We start from the raw sequence: 17,013 nt of genomic DNA, 5'->3' as shown, positions 1-17,013 counted from the left end.
GTCGATCAGTTTTCAGGTCCAATCTGCTTCAAGTGGGACGGTTGGAGGCGAATAAACAAAGGCTCAAAGTTGCCATCTTCCCATTTCAGCTTGGATGGAAGGGGAAGATGGCAACTGTGCCTTGATTTCAGTTGCAATATAAAAAAGGTGGAGAGAGAAAAAACTCTGACTTCCCGCCCCCCATTTTCCTCCTCTTGGTGCCCCTCCGCTCCGCCTCGAAGCTCCTCCCCCGTCCAAAGATGGCGCCGGGCCGCCACGGCCGTCTGCGTGTTCTGGCTGCGGGCTGTCTTGTTGACTTCCGGTCGCCGAGCAGCGACTTTACGCACTGATTTGGCGCGCGCCCGCCCGCGCGTACCCGTGCGCGCGCGTGACGAACGAAAACTTCTTGTTTTTGTTTTGTTGTTGTTGTTGTTATTATTTTCCTACCTGAAAAGCTGCCGCGTTGCGCGTGCGCAGCGACAACGACGCGGCGAGAAGACAGCCATGAACACTTTGGGACACTTTTAAACCCCAAACAACCTTTATTTATTGATTTTTTCTATTGTTTTAATTTTGACGTGGGACGAAAGCAAGCGTTTTCGAAGAGGAAGGAATGATGACGGATAGCGACGACTTTGGAGCGACGTGCAAAGAGCGAGACAAGCTGCCGCCGATCTCCAACGTAAGAGCGCTCTTCCCTCCCTCAGCACCACTTCTCTCTCTCTCTCTTTCTCGACTCATTGACAGTGATAGACGTCCGATCCATCTCAATTTCGAGTGGATTGGACGTTTATCACGCGTCAAATGCAACTGTGAACGCGAACCCATGGGCAGGGATAAATGGCAAATTTATTCAAAAGACCCCACGACTGCCGTTGAATGACGTCCAATCCAATTGGACGTCTATCGTCGTCAATGGCAGCCGAGGAGTTGAAAGTATGACACGCTGAGAAACGATGGAGCCAACTCCATGGGCAAATGAGCCAATTGAAGATTCGCTATGCATACACCGGATTGGACGTCTATCAAAGAGTAAACCACAATAAGTGATTGTGTTTCGTTTTTTGGGGAGCCGACTAAGTATAGTTTAGTCGTGCTCAATCCAACAGTGTTCAAGTAAAGCCACAGATTTTTGAGTGGCTCTTTTTCCTTCCATTATTACTTCAAATCCGACGTGACCAAGACGGACGGATCACTTTTTCCGTTCCCGTCGCGCAAAATCCGCCCTTAGGAAAAACACGGGGCGGCGGTGGTGGACGGAGGTCCGATCCCGGCGGCTCGGATGTACGTCTTTGGCCGCCGAGGAGTTCCTACCAAACCCGCCGCACTTTTCTAGTGAAAATTCTTGCTACAACCGGGCCATACCTGTCAACCTCTGCCGATAACTGCCCTTATAAATGATTATGATTCCCCTTACAACCCCCCCCCAAAACCTTACAAACACCGTACGACTCGTACGGTGTTTGTAAGGTTTTTTGGGGGTTTGTAAGGGGAATCATAATCATTTATAAGGGCAGTTATCGGCAGAGGTTGACAGGTATGCAACCCATTGATTCCTTTTTTAGGACACCTTTTTAAAAGGATATAGTAGAAGTATAAGCCTTTGGGATACACGGTATCGCTATATGGTGTCGTGGAGGGCCACTGTGGCCCTGTGGGTAGGTGCAGCTTTTTGTTCTAAGCCATCCGGCACAGACAAAGCTGACAAAGTTGAAGCAACGGGGGTTGTGCTGAAACAAGAAGCACCTGACGGCAATCCGCCGATTGCACGTGTAGGATGGCACATTGGTAAACAAGAAAAAAAGGCCTCTTTTTTGTGTTTTGGAACAAAAAGCTGCACCCCTGCAGTGCAATAGTGGCCAGGCTGACGTGGTTCTTTTGTGACGCGCGGCAGGCGACGGCGGCCCGCTGCAAACCTCCGCTTCCGTCTCTGGGGAGCCTCATCAACACGCTCAACCACAGGAGGGTTCGAGTCCCGGACGGCAACGCGGGCGCCCCCCCGCCGGCCTTCAAGCACGGTCAGTCCGCCGAGCTCCGTCCGGCCCCGCTAACCCCGCCCGCCGTCCGTGGCAGCCGAAGAAATAACGACTGTTTCTAGGGTTTTCTGTGACTTTTTAAGACAAATGGTGACTTTTAAAATCCAAACTATCCGACGTTGGGCACATGGTGTTGACTTTTGAGGACTTCTCCATTTTTTGGGACATGTCCCCGCCAGCCAAAAGCGGCATCGTTTGTTTTTCCTGCCGCCCCAGCTTCAAAGCGACGGTCGTCGTCGCCACGGTGACCGGTCGTCACGCCGACAGGTGCCCGAAGAATTGAGCAGAGGGGAAAAAAAGCACGAGAGAGAGAGAGAGAGAGAGGGACACTTTGAATGGTCAAAGAGGAAAGGCGCTAATGAAGATGAAGGTGAAAAAAGGGGGAGGGTTCTATTTGAGTAGCGGTCGTCGTGGCGACCGCTTCAGTTGCCGTCAGCCCGCGCTGCGCATCCCGACCGCGACACGACGACGAGGCAAAAGTACACCGGGGCTTTTACTTTGGCAAATCCTTCCCGACTGGAAGCCATTTTATTTTCTTCAATTAAAACAATGTATTTCAATTATTGGTTTAAATGCTACTACTAGATGTTTCCAACCACGTTTTATTTAATTTTAATTTTATTTTCTTCCTCTCCAGCCCCCACGATGCACCTGCAACACGACCATGGCAACTGCCAAACAAAAAAACTAATTATAAAACATGCTCATGTGTGTGTGTGTGTGTGTGTGTGTGTGTGTGTGTTTGGTTTTCATTTTGATTCTAATTCAAAATATGGAAATTTGTCACTTTTGATGACATGCGCTGGAATCAATTTACTCAATGACCTTTTATACTAAACTAAGTAAGGTTATACTTTGATTGAATTCTAAAGGAACTCCTGTTTAAATTGACTTTCAGTAGGTTTTGACAGCAACATTGTGACCGGGCGCATCCTCAAAACATGCACGCTAGGCTAATTGTATGCCAAAGTGTCCTCAGATACGTGTGTTTGCTTGTGCCCTGCCCCTAGTCGGCTGGGCTCCGGCACCCCCACCACCCTCGTGAATACGAGCAGCTGGGGTGACCAATGAATGCATTTTCTTTTTTCTTTTTTTCAGCGCGTGAGCTACCTCCCATCGGCAGCTTTGGCCGAGGCAAGCAGCGCGCGTCCGTGGACACGTTGCCCCCGGAAGCCAAAGCGCCCTTCCCCAGCGAACCCGTCGTCCCCTGGCGCAACAAGAACATCAAGGACTTCCTGTGAGACCGCCGCACGCACAAGCACACACACACACACACACACACAAGCTCGACGTCTAATTGGTGCGCGTCATCAGCGAGGAGACGGAGCGGGCGGCGCTGTCGGCCGACTGGCGCCAGGTTGGAGACTTCTACCTGAGCACCTTTGATTCCTTCCTGGAGCTCAACGCCGCCTTCAAGGTAAGAGGCGGAGCGTGAGGCCGCATCGTGACCTGACCCCGCCCCCCGACCTGACCCCACAGCGGGAAGCCAACGGCTCCTTCGACACCATCGACGACTCGGGAGTCAACGCCAAGTTTGTCAACGCCGTCTACGACGCTCTGCTCCAAACCGTCAGTCGACGACGACGCGTGAAGCACGTCCTGGCGCGCTTCCTGTCACGTGATGGTTTGGGCTTCTGTGTCCGTGTGTGTGTGTGTGTGTGTGCAGCCTCAGGATATCCAGAAATCAGTTCTGAAGGGAATCATCAACAGTCTGTTGAGAGAGTGGAAAGGGTGAGCAGACAAACTTTTTTGTATCATCAGCAGGTGACCTCCGACCGGTCATCTGTCTCTCCGTCCGTCCCTGACGGTTGTTTTTGTGGCGATTTCAGACCTCGAAGCAAAGACGATCTGCGCGCGTACTTCATCCTGATTCAGGTGAGACTTGACGACGGTGAGTTTTTTTTTTGTTGGCCTTTGGACTGGAGCTGATGGCCGAGCGCCGCCCTCAGAACCCCCAGTACTCCAGCAGCGGCACCTACGTGATCTACGCTCACCTGTTGAGGCAAATGGCTGCCTTGTCGGAAGCCGATCATCACTTCCTGGTGCACTGGCTGAAAAAGTAAGACGTCGAGGACCGCCTCCAGAGATCGGCTGGCGGTCAGTTGGTCGGTCGATGAAGAAGGACGTCGACGGCGGGCCCTTTCCTTTCAGGTTGTCGGCGCGGCGCTTCCGTCCGCTGGTGGAACGTCTGCTGCACTTCATCTCCACTCGACTTTTCCCCGCCGATCCCGAGGAGCTCCCGCCGGCCTCCAAGTGCTCCTGGTGGATCCCGTCCGCCGCCAAAGTGCTGGGCCTCTTCAGTGAGTCGGAGCGCGCGCCGATCGGTTCGTTCGTTGGCCTCATTTCCTAAGCCGGGCCGCACGCAGACGCCGCCAACAGCGTGTCGACTCCTCCCATCATGCCGTTCAGCGACTTCTACAACATCACCCTGGAGCACATCGACTTCATGGAGGAGTACCGAACCTGGCAGAGCTACGGAAACTCCAGCAGGTGGCCTCCAACGATTGGCCATGTTTTTTTTTTTAATTTGCTACTCCATTAGGACTAAAATTCATCCGCGTCATCTTCTCGATGTTGGCGCTTCAGGTTTTCCTTCTGCCAGTTTCCTTTCATCCTGTCCGCGGCAGTGAAGAAGGCCATCATCCAGAAGGACTCGGAGCAGCAGATGATCCGTCGGGCCAGGGTGAGCCTCGGGCGAGCCCTGGTGAGCGTCGGCCTCCCGTTAGCTAACCTTGTCGTCTCGCCGCACCGCAGCAAAGCCTGGTGAGCAAAGTGTCGCGACGTCAGCGCGTGGACATGAACCTCCTCTTCCTCAACATCAAAGTGCGGCGGGCGCAGCTGCTGGCCGACTCGCTGGACGAGGTGAGCCGTAGGGCGGCGTCCCTCCATCGCCGCCATCGACCGTGGGCCATCCGTCCATCCGTCCGTCCGTCCGTCCGTTTGTCTGTCCCGCAGTTGAGCCGGAAGCGCTGCGACCTGAAGAAGAAGCTGCGCGTGACCTTCCTCGGGGAGGCGGGGCTAGACATGGGCGGCCTGACCAAGGAGTGGTTCCTGCTGCTGGTCCGACAGATCTTTCGCGACGACTACGGTCGGTGACGCTTCTTTCCACGTTACCACCTCTCTCTCGGTTATTGTCCCGCTTGGATGCTCTCTGGGTCCTTTGTTGACTTTTTCCCAGCCATTCTAGATTTTGTTTTTTTCCATCTCCACGTTTGACGACGATAACGAGCGCACGTGCTTGCAGGCATGTTCACGTACATGAAGGAGTCCGGTTGCCATTGGTTCAGCAGCTGGAAGTGCGACAACTACTCGGAGTTTCAGCTCATCGGCACTGTATCCTTAACCCAGGCGGGTTACGTAACCTTAATGGCCCCCAGCTTTCCCATTGCGGGTGCCGGAGGGAAAGGGGGAGGATCAACGAAGGCCCGGCGGAAAACCTCTTGCGGGAGTGGGGTGCCGTATTTATACGGTTTACTGTTAAGGTTTCGCGTGGAGTTCTGAGTCGGACCCATAGCGGGCAATCACGGGGGCGCTAAGGAAACTTTAAAAAAACTTAGACATGTATACACAAAACAACAAAAGCCTTAAATACTACAAACGGGGAAAGTGACAAACAACTAAGATAAATGAACTATAAATCATATGGCAGGAGAAGGAGCGCTAGAGGCAAAATACGGTTGTAGGAGAGGCTAGAAACTGGCATGGATAGCAGTTGGCTCACACAAGAACTCCCAAATAGACGGACGTGGCTTGACGAGACAATTGGCGACACCTGAGCGAGCAGGAGTGACGGCGGGGGTGGGGAACCCAAGGCTGAACTCACGTCAGTCACACTGAGGGAAAAAGCCAAGAGGAGAAATGCAAACCAACTCCACCCCCCAAAAGCCACCGTACATTGGCACCTTGTCTTGATCGTGTGCTGTCGGGAGTGGGGGGTGGGGTTGCCGTGTTTACGGTTTACTGTTAAGGTTTTGCGTGGAGTTCTGAGTAGGACCCATAGCGGGCGATCACGGGGAGTGAAGGGGCGTTAAGGTAACTTTAATAACTTGGACTTGTATACACAAAAACGGCAAAGCCTTGAATAATTAAAAAAACGGAGAAAGTGACAAACTAACAACTAAGATAAATTAAGTATAAACCATACGGCAGGAGAAGGAGCGCTAGAGACAAAATACGGTTGTAGGAGAGGCTAGAAACGGGCCTGGATAGCAGTTGGCTCACACAAGCACTCCCAAATAGACAGACGTGGCTTGACGAGACAATTGGCGACACCTGAGTGAGCAGGAGTGACGGCGGGGGTGGGGAACCCAAGGCTGAACTCACGTCAGTCACACTGGGGGAAAAAGCCAAGAGGAGAAATACAAACAAACTCCACCCCCCAAAAGCCACCGAACATTGCCACCTTGATCGTGGGCTGTCTTTCTGCCCGGGGGTGCCATTCCAAGGTTCCCCACTTTCCGCCTTAATTGGTGCTCAGCTGATGGGCTTGGCCGTTTACAACAGCATCGCGCTGGACATCCATTTCCCGCTCTACTGTTACAGGTCAGTGCGGGACGTGTCCGGAACGCCGAGGCCCTGATGGAAAACCTTTAATTTTGTGCACCCCATCTCGTGGCAGGAAGCTGCTGACTCCGCCCACCGCGCCATGTGACCCCAACGGCCCGGTCGGCATGGCGACCGCCACCTTGGACGACCTGCGGCAGATCGCGCCGGTACGTCACGTCGTCGGCGCGAGGGGGAGATCGTGTCCTTTTTGTTACTTCCAGTCATGACATGCCCCACTATACGTTAAATAAGACGCCGCTATTTACAGTTTTTGGTCGCAATTCGTTCGTTCCTTGATTTTATTGACTTACTTAAACACACAAATTCATCTTTGTATATTTTTTCATAACTTAATTCACTTTGATCTTATAATTATTATTTTTACTGTTTAACTTAATCATAAATTAATATTATTCTTACTTTTTGGATGCAACACAGTGAAGCATTTTTTTGTATTTGAATTTGTACTGTATTAATGGATGGTCTTTTTCTTTGACATTTTTATTGGCTTTATTTATAATCATTCATGTTGTTCTTTTTTTAACGATAATTTTCCAAATATTTTTTATTTGAAATTGGACAATAACAAGCACACGCGGGGATATTTAACCGTACGTCTGCTCCAATATGGCTTAATCTAAAACCTCTCTGGAGGAGACGCCTGCCGCGATTCTCTGCTCTTCCGCCAGAGGGAGACAAAGTCGAATGGCTCAGACGATACACTGGCGCTTTTGTGTCCCGAGTTCAAGTGCGTCCTGTCCTCGTCCTCGTCCTCGTTCTCTCTCTCTTTCACTCTCTTTCGTGTGCCTCTGTGTTAATGTTAGCTGGAGGCAAAGAACATGGCCCTTCCAAAAGGTCAGCCATTAGAGTGAGAGCGAGAGAGAGTATGTTTGGTGTGCTAAAAGTATGCCAGCTGTTGTGTAAGAGGTGTGCAACAAGAGCGGCTTTTTTAGCTCGTCTCCAAATAAATGGTGGACGTGTTTGTGTGTGGACAGGAGCTGGCTCACGGTTTACAGGAGCTGCTCGACTACGACGGGAACGTGGAGGAGGACTTTTACCTGACTTTCCAGGTCCGCCTTAAACTGCCTTCCTTGTGATCAGTTACTTGGACGTCCAATCGCGTGGCCAACGTTTAGACGTCTATTGCCGCCAAAGGCAGCCCATGAGTACCAAACAACCTCTTTCTGCTAGCACGCTAATCAGATGCGCGCTATTCCATCGTTGCCGTCAACACGCGGCCAGTAGCGGGAACGACCGGTGGCTCGTTGGCTTAAAAAAAGGTGCTATGAAATGTCATTTAGGGACCGAATTTGGCCCTTTCTTGCCACGCCCACTTTGGTGGAACCGGCGTGACGTCACAACCAGAATTCCAATTTGGCCCTTTCTTGCCACGCCCACTTTTGTGGAACCGGCGTGACGTCACAACCAGAATTCCATGAAACTTTATGTCAAATTTCCCCGAGTGCGGCATGCATAAAGTTTCATGGAATTCTGGTTGTGACGTCACGCCGGCTCCACAAAAGTGGGCGTGGCAAGAAAGGGCCAAATTGGGTCCCTAAATGACATTTCATAGCACCTTTTTTTAGGCCAACGAGCCACTGGTCGTTCCTGCTACTGGCTGCCGATTTCCGAGACGTCGCGATTGGACGTCTATCGCGGCTTCGTGCGTTACACCCGCGAGCGTGATGACGTCATTGCCAGTTTTGAAGTGGCAAGGTTCAAAATACCAACGGGAAGACCAATTTACATAAGCGCACGACACGAGCGGGCTGGTGGATGGCGGCCGAGGAATCGAGGCCAATTCCGATGCTGTGACGGATTTCAAGTGTGGGCCGTGGCCACTTCCTGCTTGCTCGTTCACGGTCGGCCACATTGCGCGCACACGCACGCACCCTGGCTTCGGGCTATTACATATTGAGTTGCTTCTACTTGGGTGTGACGTTGCTTTCAAAGACACTTTCTCTAGTAGTTGAATTGAATGCTTTTCTTTTCTATCGTCATTACCATACAATTGGCCATGACCAGCGTTTGTTTCTGGGACTGGGTCTGGCGCGTATTGGAAACACGGCCGGCGCCGAGTTTGCCACCGGGCTATTTTTAGGCCCGTTGGAATCCACGGAACTCGCTTTCAACTCCGAGTCTGGCACTCGTTCACCACGGATTGGACGTCCGACTTTTGAGAATGAGCTCACTTCCAAAGAAGTATAGTAGGTGGCGCTCAGCCGACTGACACCCGTGCTTTGTCTGTTTGGGCCGGCAGGTGTCGCAGGAGGAAATGGGCGTGGTCAAGTCGTACAACCTGAAGCCCGGAGGAGACAAGATTGCCGTCACCAAACACAACAGGAAAGGTGCTTCTCTTTTTCTTCTCTGGCCTTTCCACACCATCGAGCGGCAAATTGAGCAATTCCTCCTCACTCCACTTTCCCACCTGGGGTGACGTGGCGCCGCCAAATCTTAAGCGTAATCTTTCGGGCGGGCGACGGGCCGGAAAGTCCAACCCTTTGGATTCTCTGCTTTCGTCACAATGACAAATACAAGGGTTTATTATATATACTAGGGATACTGTATACCACATTACCAGTCCATATGAAATATTGAATGCAGGCCAGGTACCTACATGACCCGCATAGATAGTATAATATGCTACTTGGTCTGCGGCAATTTGCAGCCTACTTCCTGCTCAGGGCAACGACCGGACCCGGTTTTCACGCGTCCCTTGGTTCAAGCTCTTTCTGCCAGCGTTTCTGTTTTCTGCCTCCATCCCTCCTTCCTGGCCGTTGACCTTTGGCCCCTCTTCCCGCTCAGAGTACGTGCAGCTCTACGTGGACTTCCTGCTGAATAAATCCATCTCCAAGCAGTTTGCCGCCTTCTACCACGGCTTCCACAGCGTCTGCGCCTCGGACGCCCTCATGGTGAGCACGCGTGGTGGTGATCGGGCTTAAAACAAAAAAAAAACAAGACAATGGGTTCTTCCTCTGGCCAATGAGCACCCTCCCGTCAATGTGTTGACCTCTACTCACTAGCCAATTTGCTGTCCCTACCTACAAGTTCATTGCCAAGTAGTACACGTCCGATCCATTCGAGAGGGGAGGGTTTGTCCGTCGGCCGTCAACCCTCCCCCCGATTCAAAACGCATTGGACGCCCGGCCGTCAGACAAACGAGTTTGACGGCAGGAAGGAAGAGCGGTGGTGCAATTCGCTGGAAAGTCCGCTCTTGCCTCACTTCCCGTAAAGCAAGGCTCGAATCAGGAAGTGCTTTAAAAAAAGTCACGGCTGAAAATGAAATCCCAGTCCAAATAAATTGGACGCCACTGCCCCCGAAAATGCCCCCCGAGCCAATAAAAAGCGACCAGAAATGTTTATCTTCTAGTTCCGTGTGTTTAAAATGCCATTTTAGCTTTGACACACGGGTGCAAAGAAGCGTGGGAAGAAAGGCCACTGCGATGGGTTTGGGCGGACACCACCCTCGCTTGTTTGATGTCATGGCGTTCTGCCGCCAGTTGCTGCGTCCGGAGGAGGTGGAGGTGTTGGTGTGCGGCAGCCCTCAGCTGGACATGAGCGCCCTGCAGAAAGCCGCGCACTACGAGGGCTACGGCAAGACCGACGCCACCGTCAGGTGAGGCCCCGCCCCGCCCCGCCCCGCCCGCTAGCTAGCCGCCGACCGACGCGCTTACCCCGGCGAGCGTCGTCACATCCCAGAGCGGCCATTGGCTTTTTTTGCGGGCAGGATTTTCTGGGAGGTGGTGCTGTCCTTCCCCGTGGACCTCCAAAAGAAGCTCCTTCACTTCGCCACGGGAAGCGACCGCGTTCCCGTGGGAGGAATGGCCGAGCTGCACTTCAAAATCTCAAAGATTGACGCCCCCACCGACTGGTACCGTCATTTTTGCCCTCATTTTCCTTGCCGGACGTGCGAGGCAAAAAAATAGTGTTGCACCCATACTGGTCCGTCTATCGAATGGTGGCCCTCTCCAAGATGGCCGCCAGCCGTCGTTTCAATTTCACTTGCAGGATTGCTATCCCCCAAAATGGTATCGGTGCAACACTAGAAAAAAAGCGCTTCTCTAAAGTCAGGCCTTCCTAAAGCGTTATTTTGCTTTTTTTTTTTAGGCTTCCCGTGTCACACACGTGCTTCAATCAGATCTGCTTGCCGCCGTACCGCAGTAGGAAGGAACTCAAGCACAAACTCACCATCGCCATCTCCAACGCGGAGGGGTTCGGCCTGGAGTGACTCCACCCCGCCCGGCCCCGCCCTCGCCTCCAACTCTTTGCCTCGCTTTTATTTAACGGGATGGCGCCAGCTTTCCCACGCATCCATTTGCAAATATAGAGCCGAGCTACTCGCTACGGAAGTTAGCGGCTATCGCGCCAAAATGTTGCCGGGCTGGATTTTTGGTCGCGCTTGACAACGCGGCGCGCTTTGACGCCGGGGCGCTCGAAAGCTTTCCACGGACGCGTCACGGCCTGGGCACCGGACCGAACGGGAAGTGCCACTGAAACGCGAAAAAAAGGGACGACGACAGACTGAAGATGTTCGACTTAGTTATTAGCATTAGACAAATTGACGCGGGGAAGCTTTAGCATTAGCTTTGCAGTAGACTGAAGTGAGAGTCACAAATACGTAAAGCAGGAAAAGGTGGTGATAGAGCAAGGTCAAGGCTTTTCTGTTTTCCTGGCCCGGTTTCCAAGCAAACACGTACGGCTCCTCAAAATGGCGCTGGCCGGGAGCCCAGTAGGTGAACACGGCGGGTTAGAACAGCCGGCGACGACCGCAGCTCGCTCACAAAGCTTCTTTGTCTCTCTGGCTCGCCTCGTCAAATTCAAGTCTGTGAGAAGCTAGACAGGCTAGAAAGCGACGTCTAAGACGAGCCGAGGAGAAAATGACCACGATGACGAAAACTCGAACATTCCCCTTGAGAAATCCCATTTGACGACGAGCACCTGGAAACCGGCTGCGACTTGTTACCCACGCCCAACAATGACTAGAAAATACAGACGGCAGAATCGCACGACCCAAAGTGAGACACTCGAGATGACGATCGGAGGACGCTGGCTCTCTGGAACACGATGACGGACGGGCCAACTGCTTAGAATGTTGCCAAATGCCCCCGCTAGCCTTTTTTTCCTTTGGTTCCCCCCCCCCCCCACCCCCTTTTATTTTTAGCCCAAAGAAGCTAGCTGCCTTGAGACCAGCGTGTCCACTTCCTGTTTGCTGTTGGTGTAAAAGCGGCATTCAATAAAAGTCTTTGCTGAAGCTCTCTTCTTATTCATTTGAAACCTCGGACCTTCTTTGCTCAACTCCGTAGATTTTGTCAAATAAACTACGATCTAAGTTTGTCTTTTTTTAAATTTAAGCTACCGTTTCAGCGGACGACACGAGACCTCTAGTCCAAGCCATTTGGAGCGACGGGATCTCACCAAGATATTGTCGCGGAAAGAATAATGCCGGGAGTTTCTGTCCATACGGCCAGTTTCCAGGCACAAAGTAGGCCACGGCCACCAGATTGAGTCATTGAGTAACTACGCCTCGCCTCCATATCTGGTTTGACAGCAAATTGCCTGTTGCTCAGGTAATGACCTCTGATGGACCTTTTTTTTTTGTTGTGTTCATTGATCTGTTTTCTATTGGGTTTGGGGGGCCCGCTCTTATCAAGCGACCGTATTGACATTGTTTCTTTGACTGGGCCTGGGCGGAGAAGCCGCTAACGCTCCATTTGAGGCTCCTTTCAAAGTCCTCTTCTTGTTTGCGCTCATTTTGTTTGCAAACAAATTTCCCCGCTGGCAACGGAGCCGCCACCCCCTTCTCGCTGGACCCGGCCGGGGGCGAGCTCCTCCCCTTCCCACTACCGACAGCGACGGCCGTCCGACTTCTCCGAGGACACGCACGTGTGCTAAAGTCCGAACATAGGCCGTTCGTATGTTGCACGCAAACACGTGTGGTCTTCACATGTGCGCACGTGTGTTAAAAGAGTGTACACGCGCAAAAATACACACCAACACAAAATGATGTGGAGTTTTGGGTGCATGTGCATGCATGTATTTTTTTCATCTGGTTCATCACAAACAAAGAAAAAGAAATCAAGCCTCAAGGGAAAGAGTTAGATGGACCTGGTCAGGAAAACATGGGAACGTCTGGCCATTTATCAGCCAATCAGCAGCAAAGTCATCCATATTTGACCTGCGGCCTCCGCCTCAATAAATCCATCAAGGTCCTCCTTATCTTTAGCCGTCACATGCTACGTGGGGCCTCTCCTCACCTTCACACACACTGATTCAGTTTCCCTGACATTGACCTCTGAACTCTGCAGTTACATCCACCTGTTAGCTCAGCCCATTAGCACGGCACCAAACACAACGGTGTCATCCGCTCCAAGCAAAGTTTGCTAGCTTCGTGCTAACAAAGCCCGCTAAATGAAGGAGACGAGTTAGCTAGCGATTAGCTGGGGCGCTCATCCATAACGGACTCGGAGATTAAAGGCGCAGATAAAGGAAGATACGCGGAGAATGCCATAGGAGCAAAATTAGAATGAGATAAGATAAAGGCCACCCATCCCCTATTTCAAGTGGGTCACCTCAGATCTGGTGAGAATTAGCTAAAGAGCAAAGAGCAGGAGGCCCCCGCGACAAAGTCCTCGGGAATCTTTCGCCTCCTTTTCACTTCCAAGATTAACTGGAGTTCTTTCACGTGCTGCTGGTTTTGGAGGGCGCTCGCTCAGGTGGCCCAGATCAGCTTTGGGACCACCGGAGGACTTTCTGGCCTAGCAAATTCCAGGATTGAAGAAAAGCACTTTGGGCCATCGCCATCCATGAACTTTTTCCGTAGACATTTGCTCCTTTTTCTAACGACCACAACACGTGTGCGAGAAAAGCCAAGTACCCCCCCGAGAAAGGGCCTTTGACCTCAGGGGGGGGGGGGCAACAATGACATTGAGGCGCTCAGGTGAAGCCCCTTTCACGCCCCCTCCCTTCCGAGAAAGGTCCACGGAGTCAAGTTGAGCCGCTGTGTAGCATGGCAACAGGAAACATATGATCCTGATAATAGGAGCATCCGTTGGCGTGCTAAACGTGGGCGGGTCGCCCACTTAATGAAAAGGAAAAGATGGGAGCGCACGGCTAACAAGATTCCTGCCGGATTTTTGGAATATCTCCACCAGACGTGGCTCCCAAGCCTCGCTTGCGTAAGGTGTCTGGCGCCCGCTCACTGGGGCGGCGACCCTGGCATCCATTTTATTGCTTCTCGCGGTGACTCGGCATTTTTTTTGCACGCAAGCAAACAAGGACCTTCCACCCTCGACATTTTAAAGAGTACACCGAGATCGACCCAAAAAAAAAAAAAGCATGGCGAGGCGTGCTTGAATAGAAACTTTTATTCCAAACAACTCCAAATTATCTGCAAAAGAGTAAAACTGGATTGGCCGCCTGGCACGCATGCACGCACGCACATACACACATACACACTCGCTCACACACACACGCAAGTCCAAAGGCACATTCCTTTAAGTCCATCTGTGCAAATCACAAAAGCCGCCCGCGGAAGCGAGCGAGGCGAGGCGCCTTCCGACGACGCGTCCAAAGGTGCAGAGGGGGTTTTTGAGAGAGTCGGGCCGGCTCACCAATAGGGCACGGCCCGGTTCCAGCTTTGCCAGCCCGGGAAGAAGCCGCCGCCGCCGCCACCGCACAAACGCGGACTCCCCAACTGGTCTTGGTCCATCTCCGGGAGCTTGACGGCGGCCTCGCCGCCCTTCTCCCAGCAGCCCGCGTGCTTGAGGGCGTAGTTCTTGCCGTCGTTGTTGTCCCAGTAGGTCCGGTCCGGGACCCGGAAGCGCACGCAGAACTCCACGCGGTGGTGCGGCGGGACGTCGGCGGGCAGGTCCAGCGCGAAGGCGAAGGTGTCGGTGTCATGGGCGCCGTAGACGTTGTTCATGAAGGCGCAGTCCACGTCCACGTAGTTGGCCCACGAGTCGAAGGTGGCCCGCACCAGCACCGACTTTTGGAAGCCCACGTTGCGGACCTTGACGGTGCCGGCCAGCGAGCGCCCCTGCAGCGAGCAGTTCTCCAGGCAGACAGAGTCCCGCAGCAGGCGGCGCCGGAAGTCCAGGTAGTCGGCCGAGGGCTGCTTGAAGTCCAGCGCCAGGCCGACGGGCGGCCGGATCTTCAGCTCGGCCGCCGCGTTCTCCAGGTCGCTCATGTGGAACTGCAGTTCCTCCCCGCCGACGCCGCCACCGACGCCACGCTCCTCCTCGTTCTTGGAGAAGACGCGCACGGCGGTCAGCGACATTCCCTTGGAGTCGGCGAACACCACCTTCTTCTTCTGGCCTCTGGCGCCCCAGGCCTCGTCCGGCGCCGCCCCCCTCAGCAGGCAGGGCCTGAGCGCCGCCGCCGCCGCCATGGCCGCCGCCGCCCGCTCGCGTTTGCTCCGACGGAGGGGCGTCTCGTAGGAGCCCAGGAAGCCCCTGAGAGGAGGAGGAGAGTGGCTGACGTAGAAGCGCACGGCCATGTCCACGTCCATGGGCAAGACCGGGCCGGGCATGGCGGACGGACTGAAGGACCTGAGGAGGCTGCCGCACAGGAAGGAAGGAAATGCGCTTAGAAACAACCACTTATTTCCTGTGTAATGGAGGAGTCAGTTTGACATCATCCATTCTGAAATCGAGTTTTTGGGTTAGGGTTAGCAACAATGATATATTTTTCTACTTTCAGCAAGAGGGGGAAAAAACTTTCAGGCGACTTGCTATCAAGATCAATGTAGCTCGGTCAAATTTGACATTTCCTCCAACGTAGTTTTGGGTGCAGCCAGGACATTCCACAAGTTTTTTTTATTTATGAAGTGCAATCCTACTCCATTTTGAAACAGTTTCAGGTGAGGATATTTGGACGGGGGCGAGTTAAGTCAAGTTGGAGACAATTCTGCGTCATCAATGTCAACATAGATTGATGTTTATGTTTTAAGGTCACACAAAGTTACGTTTTTTTTGGTAAGGAAGCAAAAGTGTCGACCGACTTCAATGAAACCTTTGGAGCAAGCCGTTTCCTTTCGGTTTTGTGCTGAAAAAGTAGTCGCTGGACGTGGAGCCCGAAAGCGGAAGCGACGTGACCGAATGACGACGGCAAATGAACGACTTCGCACGCAGTTTCTCTCGCTCTCACCTGGCAGAACTCATGGGAACGTAAAGATGCGGTCCCGGGAGGGCGACAAAAAGCCTTCTAGAACATTCCGCCCATGCCGGAAAGTCCTTTTCGGGCTGCTTAACGTCTTTCTCCTCCTCCGAGCGGCCACTTCACTTTCGCTAGCTCCGCCGTTTTTCTCACAGTGGCCACGCAGCTGTGCTCTCCTGACTTTCTAGCGTCGCACGCTTGCCGCGGCGGCCAATCGGGGAGCGGTGCCGAAGGGGGGCGGGCCCGGGGAGGGCGGGGCCGGGCCGGCTTCTTCAGGTCTCCCCTTCACGCCCCGGCCAGCGGCTGGCGGCAAGATGAACGCGTGAGCGGCGCCCTCTGCCGGTCGACTTGATCGGGCAAGTCACTCTTTTCGCAAGGGGATAGAGAGCGTGGCTGGTCACGGGCTCACGGCATAATTGACACTCGTCCCCAAGAAGCTAGCAAAGTTAGCGAGGCGCTAGCGGAAGTTAGCCGCTTGTTGCCGGAAGCTGGCGAGCAGCTACCGAAATTTAGCAGGAAGCTAGTATGTCATTTGTTTACTTCCTGATTCCGACGCTTTTGGACCATGAAGGTACAGTACCGGTATCGCCTTTGTTTCTTTGAAATATTCTGAAATATTCATGTTTTCTGTACCGTTTATCCTCACCAGGGTCGCGGGGGTGCTGGAGCTGATCCCGGCCAACACTGGTTAGTCACTCCACCAGCCCGGCGTGGGCGCTTTTGCGATGTGGGAGGAAGAAGGAGCGCCCGGAGAAAACCCACTGGTTGCTTTTACAGCTTGTTCGTGCGTAATTTGTTGCAAAATGGCAACGGAGGCTCTAAAGAAAAGAAAAATAAGGACGGAGACATTGGCAGCCTGCAAAAGTTCACGTCAGGTGGCCACCACCGACCATCATGGAGCAGATTAGCGACGCATCAAATTGGAGTCCAAATGGATTGCCGCCAATGGCGCCGAAAGATACATTTGCCTCTTGGAACACTGGGTAAATGATTAGTAAAAGAACAGCTTGTCAAGCCTCATGTTGGCGATAATAATAACAAAATCGATGTCAGCAAACATTGGACGAGATATTTGAAGAGCGCCATGTGGTCACTTTGTCCCGCGAGGCGCCACAGCGCGCCATGCCGTTCCCGCTCCAAACCTGGCAGGGTTCACGTTCCAAACCCCAACCTGTTGCCCTTCCTTCCAAATTGGCGCCGTTCCAAACCTGCCCCGTAACCCCAATGACAAACGCACCCAAAGCAGCACAGCGATGGCCACCTGGGATCGTGTCGGCGTTGCTGTCGCCTAGCGACAGTT

The 17,013-nt window shown here is 53.0% G+C and overlaps 2 protein-coding genes across 3 annotated transcripts; one reads left to right on the top strand and one right to left on the bottom strand.

The window, feature by feature from the left end:
* The first annotated feature begins 244 nt into the window (after positions 1-244).
* On the top strand, positions 245-11,697 carry hectd2 (HECT domain containing 2). Of its 2 annotated transcripts, XM_077613805.1 has the most exons (22): positions 245-661; positions 1,874-1,997; positions 3,114-3,252; positions 3,330-3,432; positions 3,495-3,584; positions 3,682-3,746; positions 3,845-3,890; positions 3,965-4,074; positions 4,167-4,315; positions 4,382-4,505; positions 4,602-4,698; positions 4,770-4,877; positions 4,971-5,103; positions 5,260-5,348; positions 6,493-6,557; positions 6,634-6,727; positions 7,556-7,630; positions 8,821-8,908; positions 9,366-9,472; positions 10,061-10,176; positions 10,288-10,431; positions 10,668-11,697. In XM_077613805.1, the coding sequence occupies exons 1-22, from the start codon at positions 593-595 to the stop codon at positions 10,786-10,788; spliced, it is 2,256 nt and encodes a 751-aa protein (XP_077469931.1). In that variant the 5' UTR covers positions 245-592; the 3' UTR covers positions 10,789-11,697. The 2 variants fall into 2 exon arrangements, with proteins under 2 accessions (XP_077469931.1, XP_077469930.1); XM_077613804.1 differs by having other exon boundaries at positions 4,770-5,103.
* A 2,209-nt stretch (positions 11,698-13,906) lies between these two features.
* On the bottom strand, positions 13,907-15,894 carry LOC144084959 (protein phosphatase 1 regulatory subunit 3C-B-like). Its single transcript, XM_077613844.1, has 2 exons — positions 15,705-15,894; positions 13,907-15,115 (listed from the first exon to the last, which is right to left on the bottom strand). Exons 1-2 carry the CDS (start codon positions 15,716-15,718, stop codon positions 14,167-14,169), a joined length of 963 nt encoding a protein of 320 aa, XP_077469970.1. The 5' UTR covers positions 15,719-15,894; the 3' UTR covers positions 13,907-14,166.
* Positions 15,895-17,013: the final 1,119 nt, after the last annotated feature.

Source organism: Stigmatopora argus, chromosome 11 (genome assembly GCF_051989625.1).
Source record: "Stigmatopora argus isolate UIUO_Sarg chromosome 11, RoL_Sarg_1.0, whole genome shotgun sequence".
In the NCBI taxonomy this organism is placed as follows: domain Eukaryota; kingdom Metazoa; phylum Chordata; class Actinopteri; order Syngnathiformes; family Syngnathidae; genus Stigmatopora; species Stigmatopora argus.
Note: the sequence above shows the minus strand (reverse complement) of the source record. Positions and strands in the feature narration are given on the sequence as shown.

Coding starts and splice junctions, on each gene's coding strand:
- hectd2 (XM_077613804.1), top strand. CDS start 593: ATGATGACGGATAGCGACGACTTTGGAGCGACGTGCAAAGAGCGAGAC. Junction 3,585..3,681: donor ACGACGCTCTGCTCCAAACC/GTCAGTCGACGA, acceptor GTGTGTGTGCAG/CCTCAGGATATCCAGAAATC. Junction 10,432..10,667: donor ATTGACGCCCCCACCGACTG/GTACCGTCATTT, acceptor TTTTTTTTTTAG/GCTTCCCGTGTCACACACGT.